The 23467-nt window shown below is 43.5% G+C and overlaps 1 protein-coding gene across 3 annotated transcripts in view; it reads right to left on the reverse strand.

Moving 5' to 3' along the window:
• Positions 1 to 23467, reverse strand: part of MGST2 (microsomal glutathione S-transferase 2) — a 65871-nt gene that overhangs the window by 40794 nt on the left and 1610 nt on the right. For all 3 annotated transcript variants that reach the window (XM_017502861.2, XM_037729379.1, XM_017502859.2), the window contains exon 2: positions 11182 to 11281. In XM_017502861.2, the coding sequence (XP_017358350.2) occupies positions 11182 to 11281 (100 nt within the window). The remainder of the gene's footprint in view (positions 1 to 11181; positions 11282 to 23467) is intronic.

A 23467-nucleotide genomic window follows, 5' to 3' on the forward strand; every position in this document is an offset into this window, starting at 1 on the left:
ATAATTAAAGGAGAGGATTTTAAGAATAAGTATAAATAAATGCTTCAAAATTTTCCTCACACTCACAGTGGATTACTTAGTGTATTTCTTCTATGGGGCCACATCACTTGGGAGACCTCTGGCCTAAAACTTTTTATGAGTATTTCTTCTATTTGACCTTGTCTGATGAGCACAATATGCAACTTTGCTTACAACAACTTTGTTCAGAATATCTGAAACATTCTTCTAAGGGAAAACCTCATGAGCCATTTCTAATGCCATGCTCATAGTAGATCTTTTTCTAAATAAAAACAGACAAAGCAATTCAAAGTAGGTTGTCTTCTTGCAGGTTTTTTGTTTGCTCCTGATTCTTTCTCCTCTTGTTTAGGTGATTCATCCTGAAGCAGTGGGCTGCACACCGCCATGAACCGTTTGCACTCTGAATGGATGACCCGGCCTTGGTCTTCTGACTTTGGACCCCGGGCGGTCTTTTGGATGATTATACTGACTGGGATCAGAGCAACAGGTTAATACGCTCAGAAAAGGCTTGGGGATGAGAGGTGGCTGGAGTTAATCTTTTTATAAAGATGTGTAACATCTATACTGCTCCTTGTCAAGTAACTCTGAGTGGGTACACAATAGGGAGATGGCAGCTGGTGGCAGGAGTGCTGCTCACAGGGAACATGAGGAGCATGCAGAGAAGGGAGATTTGCACTTCCTCCATATCCCAGCTGCCTCTTGTCCCCTGACCACCTGGAAAATCACCCGGCTTATGTGACAGATGCTGCTTGATGTTTGTAAGGGCACTGGAGTTTGAGGAGCTCGTCATAGAGAGTCACTCCGTCATTCTGGGGGAATGCCCCCCTACTTTTTTTTCAGATGGGGTCTCACTCTGTTGCCCAGGCTGGAGTGCAGTGGCGCCATCTTGACTCACTGCAACCTCCGCCTCTGGGTTCCAGCAATTCTCTTGCCTCAGCCTCCCCAGTAGCTGGGACTACAGGCATGTGCCACCACGCTCAGCTAATTTTTATATTTTTTAGTAGAGACAAGGTTTTATCATGTTGGCCAGGCTGGTCTCAAACTCCTGACCTCAAGTCATCCACCCGCCTTGGCCTCCCAAAGTGGTGGGATTACAGATGTAGGCCACTGCTCCTGGCTACCCAGTCCTTTATAATAACGCAGTGGATAAGGGCATCTAGTGCTTTCTGCTATTGTCCATGATGGTTACACTTGTAAGAAAATAGGAATATGTTTACTGTCTCTTTTTTTCCCCAGTTTTTTCTATTTATTACAAAAGTCAGTAGCCCACACTACTATAATCTTATAGTTGGAGAATATCTGAAAAATCATTATTCTTGTAAATTTTCTTTTTCTCCATAGATTTTAGACATGCATTAAGGTCACTAGTTTTAATTTCCAAATTTCAGGATCAGAATTCAAAATGACATTAAAAAGTTGATAAAATATAAAGAATACAAAACCAGAGTAGAATAAGAAGAGGCTAATATTTCTTTTCTTTTTTTTTTTTTTTTTTTTTTTTTTTTTTTTTTTTTTTTTTTTTTTTTGAGTTGGAGTCTCACTCTTCAGCCCAGGAGGCTAGAGTGCAGTGGCGTGATCTCGGCTCACTGCAATCTCCACCTCCTGTGTTTAAGCAATTCTCTTGCCTCAGCCTGGGACTACAGGCGTGTGCCACCACACCCGACTAATTTTGTATTTTTGGTAGAGACGGGGTTTCACCATGTTGGCCAGGCTGGTCTCGAACTCCTGACCTCAGGTGATCTGCCCTCCTCAGCCTTTCAAAGTGCTGGGATTACAGGGGTGAACCACAGCACCTGGCCGAGGCTAATATTTCTAAAGGGTACCGAAATTCATGATGATCAGGCATACCTGTGCCTTGTGGCAGGTTAATTTTGGAACAGGAACGGAAAAATTCAACATTAAGTAAATAGGAGTGCATTCACAAGAACTAAGAGGCAATTCTTCTGTCTTAACCAGCACCAAAGAAACCATTATTAGTATACTAGGTGTACATCTAGACTCCAGGTATAGAAATAATATTAAAATTTTTTTGTCTAAGGAGAACAACCAAAATTTCTAAATGGTTGGGGAAAAAAAGCTGAAGAATTAGTGTTCCCCAGCCTCAAAATCCAGAAGGTGAAAGATGCTTAATAATGGTCTTTAAGCACGTGAAAAGGAGTGAGGTCAACAGCTATTCTCTTCTTCCAGTGAAGGTAGAATCAGAGGAAATGTATTTAAATTGTGAGAAGATCAATTTATTACTTGGATCTACTTTTTTGATTTTATAAAAAGCCTTTAATCTAAAGGGATCAAGGTGCTGATATTAGATGAGATAGAATTTTCTAAGTTCAGCAGAGCCCAGGGCTAGTAACTCAGAAAGGCTGGACTCCGTATCAGCTCAGCTCACAAATAGATACCCAGCCCGAGATGACCTTTGAGCAAGAAACAGTCCTTTAGCATCAGTGGACCTTGAAATGACTGCTGATGAGATGTCGAGGTCCATCTAAAGATAGAATTAGACAAAACTTTGGGCTTCTTGGCCATGCTGAGGGCAAAATCAGCAGGAGAAAAGAGTAAGGAAGAGGCTGGATCTCTAAGCTCTAAGACCTTCCAAAGAGGTGAAGGGAAGCCAGTGCTTCTGGTCCAGGAGAGCCAGAAAAGACAGTACAGTCCTCCTCCAGAGAAAAGAACAGATAACCAAATAGGCTTTGGACTGAACTGGTTATCCCAGGGAACTCTGCCCTAAGATAAAGTCTAAAACGCTTTGCAGCCAATGACTGTGATCTGGTTTAGCCAGATTTATCCTACACCTGAGAATCTAAGGCAAAAATTGGGCTAGTGCTGTGGAAAATTCAAGAAGAAATCTGAAGTATGCAGTGAGGCCATCCCCATTCACTCTTCAGTGAGAAGCCAGGGGAACAGTACTGTGCTGCTGCTCAAGGTATTTCCTGGCTTCAAATCTGCACTGATTATTGGTCATAATTTTTAAACACTCTCTGTTCTACCATGATTAATCCAACAAAACAAGACGTTTCTAACAAGGAAGCCTGGGTTTGTATACTGTACTTACTTTATAAATAGTAACTTGAGAGAAATACTTGGAAATGGTGTTCAGTTTTATTCCTAGGACAAGAGGATTCCAGATATAGACGAGGAGGGAGAGCAAAATAACTTCAAAGAAACTCAAATTTGTGGAAACTATGAGAATAAAAATAGAACCAAGAAGTGTCCCAGGGACTTAGCCTGCTGTATACCCGGTAGTTCCCAAGAAGTTTTCAGATCATAAAAACAAAGTGGGAAGATCTGGAATTTCCTCCTGTGATGATTTTTATAAATAGTATAGTGTCTCCCAAACTTCAAGCATGAATCTAACACTGTCAAAATTTTAGCCTTTCGGCGTACCACTATCTTTCTACAAATCAACTTCTTTCTGCTTAAATTAGGAAAAAATAAATTTTACATCATTACAAGTGCAGAAAGAGTATAACTTTCTAAATAAAGGATAAGTATAAAAATAAATCCAATGAAAACAAAAAGTTACTAAATTCTGGTTAGATACTATTGATTGCTGAAGGCTTTGAGTGTGATGTTCTTTCTCTGTTGAATAGGGTATAAACCAAAAATTAAATTCTAAGGCCCCCCAACCATCTGAATGGACTTCCTCCTCAGCTAGGGCCCTTTTAAAATTTAACCTGACAGACTGTAAAGTGAGGGTCGGATATACCTCTTCAGCATTAACAGCAACACAGACTTTAAGTCTGATAAGACACATTTTACAACCCATTCTCTCTGAAGCCTACTATCTGAAGGCTTCCTTTGCAAATAAGAACTTTGGTCTCATAATCCTTTATCTTAACCCAGACATTCCCTTCTACTGATCCCAGGTCTTTAGATAAACTCAACCAATTGTGAACCAGGAAAAATTTTAAATCTGCCTGTAAGCTGAAAGCCCCTACCCCCACCGCACCTACTTCAAATTGTTCCACTTTTCTGGACAAAACCATGCATTTCTTAAATGCATTTGATTCAAGTTTCATATCTCCCTAAAATGTATAAAACTAAGTTGCACCCCAAGCAAACTGGGCACATGTTCTCAGGACCTCCTGAGGGCTGTGTCGTGGGCTATGGTCACTCATATTTGGCTCAGAATAAATCTCTTCAGGCTGGGCGTGGTGGCTTACGCCTGTAATCCCAGCATTTTGGGAGGCCAAAGCAGGTGGATCATTTGAGGTCAGGAGTTTGAGACCAGCCTGGCCAACATGGTAAAATGCCATCTCTACTAAAAATAAAAAAATTAGCCAGGTGTGGTGACACGTGCCTGTAGTCCAGCTACTCAGGAGGCTGAAGCAGGAGAATCACTTGAACCCAGGAGGCCAAGGTTGCAGTGAGCCAAGATCACACCACTACACTTCAGCCTGGGTGACGGAGTGAGATTCTGTCTAAAAATAAATAAATATGTACATGAATCTCATTAAACATTTTATAGAGCTTGCACTTTTTGTTGACAAGGGAAAATGGGTGTGCACAGGATGTCAAAAACGTATCACGATGACTTCCTGCTAAACGTGGTTGATTGAACCCATGTCCATTTCTTCTTGCTTCTGAAGCTTCACTAAACTGCTAGTAAAAGAATAAAAAATAGATATGAGTAATCAAGAGCAAAGAGAATGAGAATAGACACAAAAATAGAAGAGAGGAAGTGAGGGTGATCTGGCTGCGACATCTGTCACCCCATCAATTGCCAGGGTCGAGTTGGCTGATCTGGCTGGCGAAGTGGGTGTTTCCTTCTTCCCTCCCCACTCCATGTGTACCCCTCCCGAGGCTGCATAGTTGGCCAAAGAGGACGACCATCCTTGATAGGGGAGGACCAGTTTTCGGTCAAGGGTGTATGAGTAGCTGTGCTCCCCTGCTAGAACCTCCAAACAAGCTCTCAAGAGCGGAAGACAGACATTAGCAAATTTCTGCAGGAAAGACAGCACATGGAGGAACAGTGGCTGGACTGGTAGAGTGCAGAAAGCTAAAAACTACATGCCTGCGGAAGGAAGAAGCAATGAAAACTGTGACCATCCTTACCCCAGAGCCAAAAGAGGCTCAGGAATTGCGCGCCTCAGGTACCTTAGGGGCCAAAGGCTGGAACGTAAGAGTGGTTGAAAGACTGAATAAGGAGGGTGTAGCAGCCCTTCACCTCTGCTTCCCACTCCTGAGCCCCACCCTGCTCCCCATCACAGGAGGTGGGAAGCTTATTGCCTGGAGAAACACAACTAGAGACTCTCTTGGGGACTTCAGGAACAATAGAGGGTGGGGGTAAAATTCTGTCCTGAAAACAGTCAGAATCTGCACACTGAACACTGCACAGTTGAAAAACGTTCCGGCCTTTACCCACTGCACTCTCCAAAGTCGGGTCTATTATCCTATCTCCACCCCTCTTCTCTAGAGAAACTAAGTGGCACCAAAAAGATGACCTACGGACACTTTGGGGGTTCTATAGAAGAAACCTGCCTGCTGATCAATCGTAAGCCCCAGCTATGCACATAGAGTTTCCAGTTTCCACATCACTCTCTAATCCCTCTTTCTTAAATGTGCACAGACAGCCACTTGAGAATTATGAATACCTGATGTTTGGGTAAAACCTCTAAGATCTCCTTTGTTCAGATTTCTCTGCAGGACGCTTTTCATTGTACTGACCTCCTGATGCCATCAGGGATCAGTCCTCTTTTCTTCTTTACCTACTGATATGGGTTAGCTGTGTCCCCACCCCAATCTCATCTTGAATTCCCACATGTTGTGGGAGGGACCTGGTGGGAGGTAATTGAATCATGAGACAAGTCTTTCCCGTGTTATTCTTGTGATAGTGAATATGTCTCACAAGATCTGATGGTTTTAGGCCAGGCACAGTGGCTTACGGCTGTAATCCCAGCATTTTGGGAGGCCAGGGCAGGCAGATCACCTGTGTTCAGGCATTCGAGACCAGCCAGGCCAACATGGTGAAATTCCGTCTCTACTAAAAATACAAAAAATAAGCTGGGCCTGGTCGTGGGCGCCTATAGTCCCAGCTACTCTGGAGGCTGAGGCACAAGAATCGCTTTAACCTGGGAGGCAGAGGTTGCGGTGAGCCAAGATTGCAGCCACTGCATTCCAGCCTGGATGACAGAGTGAGACTCCATCTCAAAAAAAAAAAAAAAAGATCTGATGGTTTTTTAAAGAGGATTTGCCTGCACAAGCTCTCTCATTTTTTGCCTGCTGCCATCCAGTAAGATGTGACTTGCTCCTCCTTGCCTTCCTCCATGATTGTGAGGCTTCCTGATCCACATGGAACTGTAAATCCAATTAAACCTGTTTTGTAAATTGCTCAATCCCAGGTATGTCTCTATCAGCAGCATGAAAACGGACTAACACACCTACACACACTCCCCTAAGTGATTTCATCCAGTCTCATGGCTGTAAGTCATCTTCCTGTACCAATGAAGCATGAATTTATATTTCCAGCTCAGATCTCTCTCCTAAAATGCAGATTTGTTTATCCAGCTGCCTCTCTACTTGGAGGTGTAAACAACAATGTATTTATCAGCTTATGATGCAATCATAAACAATCCAAATAGCTTAGCAGATCATAAAGCTTAAGGCCTCTCCTTGATGGTGATATATGTCACATCTCAAACACAGTAAGTCAAGACTGAACCTCCTAATGCTTCCTCAAAAGCGCTTCTCCTGTAGCCTTCTCCATCTCAGATCATTGGGACACCATCCTTTGGGATGGATGCTCAGGCCAATAATCCAAGAATCATTCTTGACTGTTCTCACACTTCACATTCATTATGTCAAAAAATTCTGCTGGCTCTACCCTCAGATCATATCCAGGGCCTGACCACTTCCCATCATTTTACGGCTATCTCCCTGGCTCTAGCTGACAGAGACAGGAGACCGTCAAGGGTCCCTGGTGAAACCAGACCCTCAAGTCTAAAACAGCCAGAAGGCTGGAATGCTGGACTACTGGTCCCGGATGAAACCTGCCACCCTGAGAGAGAACTGCCCCTGTTTGCCTGCCCTTTCCCCACTGATTCTTTCTGAATAATCCCCACAAGCGCACTGAGGGAACGGGGTAAAGCCACGGAAGTTCGCACCTTGTGCTCTGGGAGGAGCCTGGTCTCTTCAGCTCGTGCTAGTGACCTGGAATCTGTGAGTAGGACCCCCTCCCACTTTGCTGAGAGGTTTGTTTTTTTGTTTTTCTTTACATCCAATAAATTCCCCTCTATTCACCCTTCAATGTGTCCACACACCTAATCTTTCCTGGCCACGTGACAAGAGCCCAGTTTTAGCTGAGCTAAGGAGCAAAAATTCTGCCATACAGCCATCATCATTTCTTGCCTGCATTGTTGCTATAGCTTTCTAAATGAACTTTCCGCTCCTACCACTGCCTCCATACAGACTCTTCTCAGCAAAGCAGAGAGGGTTATCCTTTTAAAATGTAAGATCATGTTACTCTTTTGCTTAAAACCCTGTCATGACTTTCCATTTCACTCAGAGAAAAAGCCAAAGTCCCCTACAGTGGCCTTTAAGGCCCAGTGTGACCCAGCCATCTACAACCTCTCTGACTTGTCCTACTCCCGGCCAGGCTCCTCCTCTGCCATCCCCTGACCTCCTGACTAGCCTACTAGGCATATCCCCAGTTAGGGGATTCTCCCTGACTACTCTCTCTGATCTAAGAGCTCTGTCTTTACCTGTTTGCAAATACCACCTTCTCAGTGGGACCTACACCCATGGCCCTGTTGTACATCACAGACCACACAACTCACCCCCCCCCCGATAGGAACCCACCCATTCCCTCTTACAATGCTATCCTTTGTCTTTTCTTTCTGTTTTTGGCACCAATTACCTTCTAACATAATATATGATTTTCTCTTTTTTTTTTTTTTTTGAGTTGGGGTCTTTTTCTGTTGCCCAGGCTGCAGTATAGTGGCATGATCACAGCTCACTGAAGCCTTGAGCTCCTAGGCTCAACCAATCCTCCCACTTTAGCCTCCCAAGTAGCTAGGTATGCACCACCACACATGCCTAATTTAAAAAAATTTTTTAATAGAGAAAGGGGGTCTTGCTATGTTGCCCAGGCTGCTCTTGAACTCCTGGCCTTAAGCAGTCCTGCCTGCCTGAGCCTCCTGAGTCCCTGGAATTACAGGTGTGAGCTACCATCCCAGCTTATATTATTTTCTTATAATAACATCTGCTTATTGTTTATTTATTTTCTGGCTTCCTCAGTAAGCTCCAAGAGGTCAAGGATTTTTGTTGGATTTGTTCATGGATATAGGCCAAGCTATTGTAACAATGCCCAGTACATGGAGGTGCTCGATAAATACGTAATGGGTAAATAATAAATACAGATGAAAAACAAAGGCCAAAATAGACAAGAAGGCACTTGGAAGAAATAGAAATGTGACAGAGAATTTTTTAAAATTATAATTAAAATCCTCAAATATAAGAGAATAAACTGCATCATTGAAATAAAAAAAGTGATGGTTTAACATCAGCACCAACAACTAAAAAGAAAATCAGAGAATAAAATATGTTATTGGAAAGTAAAATTATGACATCTGAAATTTCAGTAAGAAGTTAGAAGTTGAGGAACCTGTGAAAGAACAAAAATCCAAAAATATGAAAACCTGAAGATGAAAGAAAACTAGAGGATCAGTCCGAGAGGTTAACACACAATTAGTATGTGTTTTAAGAATAAAAGAATAGAGAAAACAAAGGAGAGGAAATTTGGGGGGAAAATAATATTAAAAACTATTCTGGGCCAGGAGTAGTGGCTCATACCTCTAGTCCCAGCACTTTGGGAGGCTGAGGCGGGTGGATCACCTGAGGCCAGGAGTTCAAGACCAGCCTGGCCAACACAGTGAAACCCCGTCTGTACTAAAAATACAAAAAATTAGCTGGGCGTGGTGGTGGGCACCTGTAATCCAAGCTACTTGGGAGGCTGAGGCAGGAGAATCACTTGAACCCGGGAGGCGAAGCTTGCAGTGAGCCGAGATCATGCCATTGCGCTCCGGCCTGGGCAACAAAAGCAAAACTCCATCTCAAGAAAAAAATAAAATAAAGAAACTTATATGTAAACAAGCCATCACTCAACAGTGAGGCAAGATAAAGTAGCGTTCAGATATGTGAAGTCTCAAAACTTTATCAAACATTTGCCCTCTCTCAGGGAGCTTCTGAAGGGCATGCTCCACCAAAATAAGAAAGCAAGCCAATAAATAGGAAAACAGGAGGTCCAGGAAATCCAAATTAGGCGAGTATAAGGGAAATTTCTAGGATGGTGACAGGAAGTCCCAGGATAGCAGCTGTGCAGCAAGCCCCAAGAGCATCCCGCAGTTTGGAGCAAAAAGAGAACTCAGGCAGAAATGACTCCAAGACAGAAAAACGTATTACTAGATTACCTCATGCATTTGAATTTAACAAAAGGAGATTTCAGTTCTGCAGAAGATTTGAGAATGAAACTAAGTAAGCAAAGAAATAGAGACAATTATTAACCCTAGGGGAAAAAAATTGCACAGAAAGGAAATGTAACCACTGTATACTATTTGCCTCTGCTTTCAACATTATTTACTTAATCACAATAATATAAACATCAGCTATTGGTTTACCTCAACAGAGTGATATAATGTAACTGGAAGGATAAGGTAAGGAAAAGAGGAAGGAGCATGAAATTCTTTCTTCCATAAAAAGAAGCCAGCTGACAATGTCTAAAATTTGTGAATCAATAAATAGTGAAAGTATAATATTTAGAAATACAGAAGTAAATACCCATAGCAGTAGTCAAAAGGGGTTATCTGTAGCGATAGACAGAGGGTGAGAGGAGGTAGGGACAAGGAAGAGTTATTTATTGTCATAAAAACCTGTAATCCCACTTTATTTTCAGATCACGTACATGTCTTACTCTGATAAAAATAAACATTAATTTTGAGGTGTGGGACATGCTGGCGCCAAACCAATACTTTCCACTTGACATAACCATCAGGATTCAAAGATAATTGAAATGAGAATGACTTCTCATCATGTAGTTCAATGTTATTTAAAACCAAGTCTATACACCTCTTACAATTATCTTGTGTACCCTCAGTGGTATTCACCCCACACTTTCAAGCCTAGGGAGTCGTCTGTAAAACCCTCCTTGGAGCAAGTGGGTAATCAAGAGACCAATGCTATCATCTCAAGGACCATGGCCTGCCAAAATTGATTCAAGATGTAATAAAAAGCCTGACTAGTCCAATCATCATTAAAGAATGCAAATCCTATAATTTAAAAATTTTCCACAAGAAAAACATCAGGCCCGGATTATTTTAAGGCAAGTTCTACACAACCTTGAAGGAACACACTCTTCCAATCTTATTAAAATTCTCTGAGAAAATAGAACAGGATGCTTCCTCCAACTTATTTGAGACTAGGTTCATCCATAGCAAAATGAGACAAGAGCAATACAAGAAAGGCAAAGTATAGGCCAATCTCACTCATAAATATGAAGGAAAAATCCCAAGATATTAACAAAATGACATATCAGTAGTAAAGCATGAAATGTTTTTTAAAGCACCTATTTTGGGGGATGAAATATAAAGGAAGCCCTAGTGTCTTGCAGCAGGCAAGTTCACGGTGTTTATGGTGGAACATTCTGTGTGGGTCTGAAAAAACAAGGAGGACAAGATGATCAAAAACATGGCGCATCCATGTGAGCTGGAAAGCTTTCTCATTCTTACAGGTATCTGGCTTTAAGAAATGGTTCATGGAGAAACCAGTAGAAGATTAATACTGATCTACCTCTGTTTTGAAATAAGGAAGAAAGAATAAAAATAGAAAATTGTGGCGTAACTAATCAACTTCAGACTATTGCAATCTCACAAGGCTCCAGGGGCCCTCTTTGACCCAGCGACCATGCTTGGGAGACACGGCAGTCCCTCCTGAGATCCCAGCCTTTTCTGCAAATATGCCCTGCTGAATTGGTCATAGATGAGGGCAGAGACTTCGAGCACTGAACCCTTTAAACTTTATGGATTCTGAGAAGGGTCTTGGCTGTGAAGAGTGACTTGTTATAACTAGATGTTGCACATGAACTTAGTCTTCTCCATACCCCTTCCCCCTAGTCAGGAATTCTATCTCTATGGCAGGCACAGAGTCATGAAGGGTGGAAGAAGCATTACTTACTGTGCCCGAAATACTCTCTCAAACTCTGGTGATCCAGTGACTGCTGGGGGCGTAACTTTGTATTTTAATCTTGCCTTTCCAACTTGCAAAGCAAAATAACCTGCAAGTAAAGGGAAATGTTGCGTTAAAGATGGGGCACATCATTATCATCAGTGAAATGCAAATTTAAATCATGATTAGATAGTACTACATACCTATTAGAATGTCTAAAATTAAAAAGACAGATGATATCAATTAAAAAAGACAGGAGACGATATAAGAGCAATTGGAACTCTCATACTCTGCTGGTGGGAATGTAAAATGGTCCAACCACTTTGAAAAACAGTTTGGAAGGGAGCCTTTTAGTTAGACATACCACAAATGTATAACCCAGTCATTCCACTCATAGGTATTTCCCTAAGAGAAATGAAACCCTATGTCCATGCTGTAGGAGCCAAAGTCCTTGGCCCTGAGGAGGTTCAGTGAAAATCACTGACATGAGGCAGATTAATTAACAAAAGTTAAATCACACACATTTATTTCATATGTATACATACGAGCCTTCAGAACAAAGACCCAGCCCCACAGTGAGGTACAGCAGTTCATATGCCATCTTTTTTTTTTTTTTTCCCGAGACAGAGTCTCGCTCTGTCACTTAGGCTGGAGTGCGATAATGTGATCTCGACTCACTGCAACCTCCATTTCTCGGTGATTCCCCTGCCTCAGCCTCCCAGGTAGCTGGAATTACAGGTGTGCCACCACGCCCAGTTAATTTTTTCATTTTTAGTAGAGATGGGATTTCACATGTTGGCCAGGCTGGTCTTAAACTCCTAACCTAAGGTGATCCACCCACCTTGGCCTCCCAAAGTGCTGGGATTACAAGTGTAAGCCACCGTGACCGGCCCCATATGTTGTTCTAGGGTCACAGAAATATGAAAGGAAAATAAATCTCAGGACCTCAAAATCACTAAGCCAAGTGAAAAGTCAAGCTGAGAACTACAGCAGGCAAACTTGTATCCCATTTTACTTCCTAAATAAGATAACTACCAAGCACAATTTGCCCACAAGGAAAAGCTTATCTTCACAGGTGCTGGACAGAAAGTTATCCCTCTGCTCAACTGAGACAAACACATATCTGATTGCTTCCTCTGCCCTATTGTTTATGTAAAAATGCAGATTCACTGAGCCAGACTAAATTGTGTATTCAGTGAAAGGCTTATCAAGGACTCAAAAGAATGCAGCCTTTATCTCTTCTCTGCCTATGACCTGGAAGCCCCTGCTTTGAGTTGTCCTGCCTTACCTGGACCAAACCAATGTACATCTTACACATATCGATTGATGTCTCATATCCCTCTAAAATGTATAGAAGCAAGCCATACCCTGACCACCTTGGGCACACGTCATCAGGACTTCCTGAGGCCGTGTCACAGGCATATCCTTAACCTTGACAAAGTAAACTTTCTAAATTGATTGAGACCTATCAGATATTTTGAGTTCACAGAAACAATATAGGCTCAGAGCACGGCCAAGGAAAGTAGCTTACGAGGCCGAGTGCAGTGGCTCTCGCCTGTTATCCCAGCACTTTGGAAGGCCAAGGGGGCGGATCACTTGAGGTTAGGAGTTGAAGACCAGCCTGGTCAACATGGTGAAACCCCATCTCTACTAAAATACAAAAAATTAGCCAGACATGTTGGCACACACCTGTAGTCCTAGCTATTTGAGAGGCTGAGGGAGGAGAATTGCTTGAACTCTGGAGGCAGAGATTGCAGTGAGCCAAGATTGCGCCATTGCACTCCAGCCTGGGTGACATAGCAAGACTCCATCGCAAAAAAAAAAAAAAAAAAAAAAAAAAAAAAAAAAAAAAAAAAACAAAGAAAAACAAAGCTTATGGTGGTAAGTCAGGTTTTGGTGGCAAGACAGGATATGGTAGGGGAAGAAGAGGAGGCTCAGCTAGCAAAGGGGATCATGTTATGTAGATGAAATCTCACAGAGAGCAGCTCTCAGAGAAAATAGATGGTAAGTGTTTCTTCCAGATCTTTACAGGTGTCAGACTCCATTATTCTCCCCCAGATCTGGACAAGGGAAGGCCTGGCTGCATTTATGGAGATTCTCCACAATGCACAGTTCCCCCAGAAAAGACAGCTTTGCAGTGCCACTTCAGACTGTCAAAGAAATATATCTTGGAGTAAAATATTTTTATTTCCTTCAGTACAAAGAATTGTACACAAATATGCACAGCAGCTTTATTTGTAATAGCCAAAAACTAGGAACAACTCTGTGATGGCTAATTTTATGCATCAACTTGGCTAGCATATGGCGCCTAGTTGTTTGGTCAAACACCAGCCGAGATGTTGCTGTGAAGGTACTTTTTAGATGTGATTAATACTGAAATCAACTGACTTCGAGTAAAGCAGATGATCCTACTTAATGTGGATGGGCCTCATCCAATCAGTTGAAGGCCCTAAGAGGTAAGACTGAGCTCCCCCAAAGAGAAAGGACTTCTGCCTCCAGACTGCCTTCAACTCCAGATTGTAACATCAACTTTTGCCTACCAGCCTTTCCTGCAGACTTAAGACTTGCCAGCCCCCACAATTGTGTGAGCCAATTCCTTAAAATAATTCTCCATGTGCATGTCTGTGTGTGAGTGTGTGTATTGATTCTGTTTCTCTGGAGAACCCTGACTCATATGAGTATCCATCAACAAGTGAGTAGATAAATAAATCATGATATAGCCCTACAATCGGATACTACTTAACGGTAAGAAAAAGGAATAAATGATTGATATCCCCAAAAAATGAGTGAATCTCAAAATAATTATGCTGAATGAAAGCAAGGATTTAAAAAAAAAAAGAGTACTACTGTATATTTCACTTATATAAAATTCTTTTTTTTTTTTTTTGAGACAGTCTTGCTCTGTCGCCAGGCGCCAGGCTGGAGTGCAGTGGCGCAATCTCGGCTCACTGCAACCTCCACCTCATAGGTTCAAGCAATTTTCCTGCCTCAGCCTCCCGAGTAGCTGGGACTACAGGCTCATGCCACCACGCCCAGCTAATTTTTTTATTTTTTAGTAGAGACAAGGTTTCACCCTGTTAGCCCGGATGGTCTCGATTTCTTGACCTCGTGATCTGCCTGCCTCGGCCTCCCAAATTGCTGGGATTACAGGCATGAGCCACCACGCCCGGCTCACTTATATAAAATTCTCAAAATGCTAATGAATCTACAGTGACATAAACATTGCCTGGAGATGAGGAGGCCAGGAGGGAGGGGCCCCTAAAGGGAGCAAAGACCATCTTGTGGCCATGAAGCAGACCATCCAGAGGCAGAACTCTTTATCTGAGGAGTTTAGGAGTAATTAGACTTCCCTATATCTAAAGCCGGTCCAGGCTTCTTTCCCCAAAATTTATATGTAACTAGAATTGCTCTACATCTATACATCTCCAGGATGCATGCATGATGAAGCTCATTGTACAATTTGCTGACATTACAACACCAAAATGTCTACCAATGTAATCATTTATCATGACATACATGGCTAAGATGGTCCAAATTACCCTTAAGCTCTTGCTTTAAGATCCATAAATACCCCTAAGGAAAATCCTCGCCAGCACGCTCCATCCTCTTGCTGAGGCGCCTCGTTGCACTCTTCTGCAGCTTTCTCTCAATCTAATAAAACTTTCCTTTTCAAACCTATACTGTTGTCGGTAAATTCTTATTCCCTACGGGCCAGTCACTTTCCATTGCTAGGGCTCTGACACCCTGCCCAGCAGGTACAAGAAAACTTCTGGGGATGATGGCTCCCTGCCTGTCTAAGTTTCCCTGTTATAAAACAGTATGACTTTCTACTCCTTCACTTCATTAGATAATCAGTTCTGATGCCTGGGACCACCTTCACCTTGTGATGAGTTCTGTGGACTTCTTTCACTTTCACATCCACACTTCCACCTGTGTCAGTTTTTGAACCATCAGTAGGTCTTGCCTCCTGTCCTTAACTCCCTCTTTTCACTCCACAATAAACTGGCATTGAGACAGAGCAAGGAACACTCTTAGGGGCCTGCCAGCCCCCTCAAGCATCAAAATAAAGAAAAACTCAAGTTCCTTCAAGGGAAATTCCAGGCACCTTGCTAGCCTTCAGACCCGCTAAATGAGAAGGTAATAATAGTTTAAGTAATAGTCACCCAAATAAGATAGAGTTATAAAATGTTCAGTTCCCTATAGAAACTCAAGAAAACATCTTAACATAGGTTCTTGTGTTGTTTCTCAGAAACCAGGACCCCTACCCAGATAGAAAATGCTGACCACTGTGAGGACTGAATTCTGACCACTATTCCCCATTCTAAATTTCTTCCTGAGGGGCCTGCAGAGAATCACACATACAGGTTAAACCTTGTGAAAGGAAAATAAATCTTGGGACCCCCAAATCACTAAGCCAAAGGGAAAAGTCAAGCTGGGAACTGCACTGGACAAAATAGCTACAAAGATTTTTTTTTTTTTTAAGACAGTTTCACTTTATTGCCCAGGCTGGAGTGCAGTGGCGAAATCCCAGCTCACTGCCACCTCTGCCTCCCAGGTTCAAGCAATTTTCCTGCCTCAGCTTCCCGAATAGCTGGGATTACAGGCATGTGCCGCAATACCCAGCTAATATTTTGTATTTTTAGTAGAGCTAGGGTTTCACCATGTTGGCTAGGCTGGTCTTGAATTCCTGACCTCAAGTGATCTGCCCACCTTGGCCTCTCAAAGCACTGGGATTACAGGTGTGAGCCACTGCACCCGGCCCCAGATTTAAAAAAAAAAAAAAAAAAAAAAAAAAACACGAGCTAATAGTTCTGCAAGCAGCAGATAATTTTGGAGATGAGCAATATGCCTCCTATAATACACCNAAAAAAAAAAAGCTACATATCTCCCTCACAAGTTACCCACAAGGAACTTCCTTGTGGACAAAGGACAGAGAGAGCTCAAAGTGATTCCTCTGCTCACTTACGTACATATTTGATTGCTACCTTTGATTCAGTAAAAGGCTAATCAGAAACTCAAAAGAAGTCTCCTATCTACCTATGACCTGATGCCCCTCCCCACTTTGAGTTGTCTTGCCTTTCCGGACTGAGCCAATATACATCTGACATATATGGATTGATGTCCCATGCCTCCCTAAAGTGTATAAAACCAGCCTGTGCCCTGACCACCTCGGGCACCTGTTGTCAGGAGCACCCAGGCTGTGTCACGGGCACAGACTTAACCCTGGCAAAATAAATTTTCTAAATTGATTGAAACTTGTCTCACATACTTTTTGGTTTAGAACCTTAATATTTCTGCTGACCCCAAGTTTTTAGACAAAGCTTTGCTTTCTTAACCAATTGCAAACCAAAAAATCTCTGTATCCACCTGTGACCTGTAAGCCCCTCTATCAAGATATCCTGCCTTTTGGGGCCAAACCAAGGTATAACCTCCATGTATTGATTTATTATGATTTTCCTATACCTCCTGCTTTCCTGAAATGCACCATTGCCTTTAAAAACTCTTGCTTGGGCCAGGAGTGGTTGCTTACACCTGTAATCCAGCATTCTGGGAGGCCGAGGTGGGAGGATTGCTTGAGACTAGCAGATCAAGACCAGCCTGGGCAACATAGTGTGACCCTGTCTCTATAAAACAAATAAATTTTAAAAACCCATCTAGGTGTGTGGCTCACACCTATAATCCACAGCATTTTGGGAGGCCAAGGCAGGAGGATTGCTTAAGCCCAGGAGTTTGAGACCAGCCTGGACAACATAGTGAGACCCCATGTCTACAGAATAAAAATACAAAAATTAACCAGGTGTGGTGATGGTCCCAGCTACTCAGGAGGCTGAGTAGGCAGGATTGCTTAAGCCTGGGAGGACAAGGTTGCAGTGAACAAGGATCTCTGCACTCCAGCCTGGGTGACAGAGTGAGACCCTGTTTCAAATAATAGTAATAACATAAATAAAATTGTAAAACCCTTGCTTGAAAGCCATTGGGGATTTAAGGTCTTGGGCGTTGGCACCCAGTTCTCCTTGCTTGGCACCCTCAAGCAATGCCTCACTTTCTGTCACTGCAAATCCTGGTGCTTGTGTTTGTTTCTGTGTGCTGGGCAAATGGACCCATGTTCAGTGGTTTACAGCATCTATTATTTCCCTTCACATTATTTCTTTCAGTTTTAGCTCCTTACCAGTTGTCTCCCACACTATCCCTTGTCTGACTGGTTTTAGTGCCTCAGTATCTGTTTCCTACACGCTAATGTTTTAAAAATGAGTTCCTTTTAAAATTCCATGCCAGGTATGTAGCTTCGGTCTCTCCCTGCGTTAAGGAGTTAGGGGTAGCGTGTTTCCTACTGAACAGGATACGATCTCCCCTCTCACAAGAAGTCAGTCAATATTGATCCTGGTGTAGCAAGGGCTCTCAAAGCAGACTCTTACCTTCCCCTATGCTCCCTTCTGCTAAAAATAAGCTGTTGTTTAGGATTTAAACATTGTCACTGAATATCTAAAGTATGCGGTGGCTCACGCCTGTAATCCCAGCACTTTGGGAGGCCAAGGCGAGCAGATCACTTGAGGTCAAGAGTTCAAGACCATCCTGGCCAACATGGTGAAACCCTGTCTCTACTAAAAATACAAAAATTAGCTGGATGTGGTGGAGCATACCTATAGTCCCAGCTACTCGGGAGGCTAAGGCAGGAAATTCACTGGAACCTGGAGGCAGAGGTTGCAGTGAGCTGAGATTGTACCACTGCACTGCTGCCTGAGACTGCAAGTCAAAAAAAAAAAAAAATGTGTAAATGCTTAGGATTAGAGTTTTTCTCATTCATACTGCAGGCTAAGAGAGCAGAGTGGAGAGAAGGAATGTATGGGATGGGCCCTGACCATCTCCAACTCTGGGCTCCATCCCACCAGGACAGCATCAATCTGGACAGGCCAATAACTCATGGGCTCGGCTAGTGCCAAATAAAAGGGGATTTGTCCATTGAGGGGGAAATGAGGAGTTGGCCACTCTGCACCTGCTGTTACCATTGCTTCTAACTTGCCTCACAGCCTTGCAGAAAACACTTGGCAAATCTTCTTGTTTCCACCTATAAAATGGAAATAATGAAAGACATATGCTCCTAGATTTATGAATTAGTAATGCACAAGAGCCTAGAGCTTCAAAATGAGGCTGTGAGGAAGCAAGCTTTAAAAGTGCTATCTTTTCTTAGGTGAATGGCATCCGGTGGGTATTGTTTGTGACACTAGCAAGTGTGAGGAATGAGCTTCAGTAAATGGAAGAGGTGCTGAGATAGCCCCCCTACTCCCAACCTAGCCCCAAGAAAGAGGATTCAGCTGGGCTCAGCTCTAGCCCCAAGGGATAGAAGCCCTTCTGTTCTCTCAGGCCAGGGGCCTCAGGGAGACCACGGCTATTTTTGGAATAATGTGATGGGAGTAGGGCCAGGTGCAGTGGCACTTTGGGAGGCTGAGGCGGGTGGATCACCTGAGGTCAAAAGTTCAACGTCAGCCTGACCAACATAGTGAAACCCCATCTCTACTAAAAATACAAAAATTAGCCAGGTGCAGTAGCACATACCTGTAATCCCAGCTACTCAAGAGGCTGAGGCAGGAGAATCGCTTGAACCCAGAGGTTCCAGTGAGCCGAGATTACACCACTGCACTCCAGCCTAGGTCAGAATGAGACTCCATCTCAAAACAAAACAAAACAAAGAAACAAGAAAAAAAATTAGCCAGGCGTGGTGGCACACCTCTAGTTCCAGTTACTCAGGAGACTGAGGCAGGAGAATTGCTTGACCCTGAGAGGCGGAGGCTGCAGTGAGCTGAGATCACACCACTGGGCTACAGCCTGGGTGACAGAGCCTGACTCTGTCTCAAAAAAAAAAAAAATTAAAAAATAATATATATATATATGATGAATACATGATGAGAGTGCAGTGCTATTTCACCTCCTTTTCTGTAGAGTTTCAACTTTATTTCCCTTCTTATGAGTTGATTAAAACCTCTTGAGAAGAATCTCCTTTGGTTTTGCCTATCTTTCCTCTTTCCCTAGCTTTCTCCAGGGATGCACATGTGCTGAGAAGAATGAATTGAGACCCTTTTAAACTAAAAATAAAATCCTAAGCCCCCAGACAACTGAACAGACTCCCCCTTGGCCAAAGCAACCTCAGAGAGACCTGAAAAACTGGATTCCCTGTCTGAGGGGAAGGAGGTAGGACACACCTGGTTGTGCCCCTCCCTTTTGGAGTTTAAGTACAACTGCCCAGGGTTAAGGTTAAAATGGGGATCATAAGACTAACACAGCGGGCTGCAGCAAGAAGACACCAAACTGTACACAAGACCTAAGGCCTTGCAAGGAAAGGGTTAAGTCACGCCCTACAAACCATCAAACCTTATCAGGCTAGCTCTTTTCAATTAACCCAGTATGTGGCTTACTTTCCAATCTGACTCTGGTATAGCATCACATAACTGACCTCTTTATCTTTTTTTTTTTTTTTTTTTTTGAGATGGGGGTCTCACTGTCACCCAGTCTGGGGTGCAGTGGCACGATCTTGGCTCACTGTAACCCATGGGCTTAAGCACTTCTCACACCTCAGCCTCCCAAGTAGCTAGGATTACAGGTGAGCACCACCACACTTGGCTAATTTTTTGTATTTTTAATAGAGACAGCATTTCATCATGTTGTCCAGACTAGTCTTGAACTCCTGGGCTCAAGCGATCTGCCCACCTTGGTCACCCAAAGTGCTTGATTGCAGCATGAACCACCACGCCCGGCCACCTCCGTCTCTTGATTTAAGCATTTCTTTGTGCTGAATTCAAGTCTTCAAACAAAGTTTTACTCTTTTAACCAACTGCAGATTTGAGAATCTGAGTCCACTTATAACCTGTATGCCCCCTGCTTCAAAATATCCCACATTTTTGGGCTGAACCAGTAGATACCCTCCACGTATTAATTTATGTCTTTGCTTGTAATTTCTGCCTCCCTAAAACGTATAAACCCAAACTGTAACCCAGTTACCTTGGGACCACCCACTGAAGGCTTCTTGGATTTGTGTTTTCTCTGAGCCACGGTCACTCATATCGGCTCAGAATAATCCACTTTAGAAGACTTCACAGAGTTGGGTATTTCTGTTAACCCCCCTGAAGGAAACCAGAATATTTTGCACCTCAGAATATGACTCAACTAAACAAGTGGCCTCAAGGCCCTTATGACATTTCCACTGCCTCCTGTCTCAACCCGTGGTCTCTACCAAGGCACAGGATGTGGCTTGGCAGTCCTCTGAAGCTCCCTTATCTACCTAAAAACCAGACTCCCTAATGCAAACACAATTGCCTGCCCTCTCCTCCCTCAGAGCTCATTATCTCATGTGGAAAAGAAGACCGAGGAGGCCAGGCGTGGTGGCTCATGCCTATAATCCCAGCACTTTGGGAGGCTGAGGGGAGCGATCACGAGGTCAGGAGTTTGAGGCCAGCCTGACCAATATGGTGAAACCCCGTCTCAACCAAAAATACAAAAATTAGCTAGGCGTGGTGGTGCATGCCTGTAATCCCAGCTACTCAGGAGGCAGAGGCATGAGAATCGCTTGAACTTGAGAGGCGGAGGTTGCAGTGAGCCAAGATCGTGCCATTGCACTCCAGCCTGGTCGACAGAGCCAGACTCCATCTCAAATAAATAAATAAATAAGACCAAGGAATGCACACACCTGGACGAACTTTCCCACCAGATTAAGCCTACCCCTCTGGCCCATCAAATTCCAAAGAGAGTCATTGACAAGTTACTTTGTCTCCCAGTCCATTCATCTTCCCTAATAATCTTTTGCTACCACTCAAAAGAATTGTCTACATTCCTCATCTCCTCCCTCCCCTGTGAAGAGTAGTATATAAGCTGTTGTGCCCCTTTGGATTACTGGGCAATCATTCTCTCATACTGTGCATATTAAAATAAATTGCCATACCCTTTCTCCTATTAATCTGCCTTTTGCCAGCTGATTTTTGGTGAACCTTCAGAGGGTGAAGGGGAAAGCTTTCTCTGTGCCCCTTACCCCCTATGATGCCCACCCAGCCACAGCTGGGCTCCTTCACCCTGTGGCTACCTCTCCATGCAGCAGAAGCCTCTCTCTTTGAAGAAGGATCTTAGGATGTGAACTGACGGTGCTAAGCACGTACGAGGGGCCAGGCACTGTGGCAGGGTTTCCTCCGAGGAGTCCCATTAAACCCTCTTTGATGGTGACATTGAAGGGCAGTGTATCCTGAACAGGGACACCCAGCTGGGAAGTGACTGGACCAGACAGATACAGCTTTGTCTTCAAAACCGTGGCACATGGTATCCCAACTCCATGAACACTAGACTTGCAAAGGCAGCAAATTCTGGTTCCTAATGCCAGCGAAACAGTTGTGTCTTCCTCTATCTCCCTCATGCATTCTCTCTCTCTCTCCTTTGTAAACCAAGGATAAAATTCTAAACCCCTCAATCATCTCAATGGAGTCTGTCTCTAGGCCAAGAGCATTCTGAAGTTAAACTAAAAAACGAGTTGAGACCATGACGGGAAGAAGGTGTCAGATGTGCCTCGTTATGTCCTCCTCCCTTTGTAATTCAGACACAACTGACCAGCATTAACATTAAAACAGACCTTAATGTTAGTCCAAACTGCGCCATTTTGTAGGCCCCCTGCCATTTCACAGATCTTGGTCAGAATGAAACATTCCGTGGGGTTTCAGGCCCTGAGAAACATTCTGCCCAGCCACCTGACCACAAGGTACAGGGGCATCCTTATCATACCCTGCCAAGCAAAGGCCCAGCTGAAGGAACATCCCTATCATATCCTGCTGGACAAACCACCTGACCATAGGAACATCCTATCCATATCCTCCAGGGCAGCAAGCCACACTGCCCAAACCCCTCCCGCCCACATCGATACATATCCCAGCCTGTAAACAGTGGGGGGCTCTGGCGTTAAGCTGGTCCCCCGCCTCCACAGGTTTTTGCAATATGCCTGTGTTGTAAAGCTGCCCTCTCTCTCTCTCTGTCTCTCTCTTTCTTTAACCCTCACCTTCCCTTTAAAACACCTAACACTTAAGACTTTTTGTAGCAATAAGACACCAAATTCCAGCCTGAATCTAGTATAGCATCACACGACAGATAGTAGGCCTTGAAACAAATTGAAGTATTTTACCCTAAAATATATTTGTCGTATTCTGAAATGGTCCTGCAAAATTGTCTTTTACAAGAAAAGTCTATGTTCAGCAGAAAATCTCTTTCCCTTTCCAGGTCTTTTCTCTGATCCAGGAGAGAATTAACAGAGTCTGGCACCTTTTTAAGTCTCATAAGAAATATTTACAATCTATTCTCTCCAAACCCTGGTACCTGGAAGCTTCATCTGCATAGTAAGAACCTTGGCCTCCACAACCCCTTAACTCAGACACTCCCTTCTGTGGATTTGAGGTCTGTAGATAAACTCTTTTAATCAATTGCCAATCAGAAAATCTTTAAGTCTGCCTATGACCTGGAAGCCCATGCCCCACTTCCAGTTGTCCCACCTTTTGGGACCAAACCAATGTACATCTTATATGAATTGACTGATGTCTTCTGTCTCCCTACAATGCATAAAACTAACCTGTAGCCAGACCTCTTTAGGCACATGTTCTTAGGATCTCCTGGGGCTGTGTCACCGGCCACTGGTCACTCATGTTTGGCTCAGAATAAATCCTTTCAAATATTTTACAGAGTTCAACTATTTTCATCAACACCTTATCATTTTTTTTTTTTTTTTTTTTTTTTTTTTTTTGTTTTTTTTTTTTTTTTTTGAGATGGAGTCTCACTGTCTCCAGGCTGGAGTGCAGTGGCACGGTCTCAGCTCACTGCAACCTCCAACTCCTGGTTTCAAGCAATTCTCCTGCCTCAGCCTCCCGAGTAGCTGGGACTACAGGTGCATGCCACTACTCCAAGCTAATGTTTGTATTTTTAGTAGAGGCAGGATTTTACCTTGTTGGTCAGGATGGTCTCAATGGCTTGACCTCATGATCCATCGCCCTTGTCCTCCCAAAGCGCTGGGATTACAGGCATGAGCCGCCATACCCGGTCCTAACACTTTATCATTAAACATTCCCTGTTCACCATGAATTATCATTCACCCAGTCTCCTCTCCTCTCTCCCCACCTACCCCCTCGCCATCCAGCCCCCTGATATTCTGGCCCCCGTTCACACAATCCCCTGCACAAGCAGCAAATAGGGAAGATGAGCGCCTCTGCCAGCCTTGGGGCATCTGTGGACCTGCTCCTGTGCCCTCTGCAGGCCTAGGATAAAGGCACATCCAGGTTTG

This window comes from Cebus imitator, unplaced genomic scaffold, assembly GCF_001604975.1.
Source record: "Cebus imitator isolate Cc_AM_T3 unplaced genomic scaffold, Cebus_imitator-1.0 Scaffold303, whole genome shotgun sequence".
Classification (NCBI taxonomy): Eukaryota; Metazoa; Chordata; class Mammalia; order Primates; family Cebidae; genus Cebus; species Cebus imitator.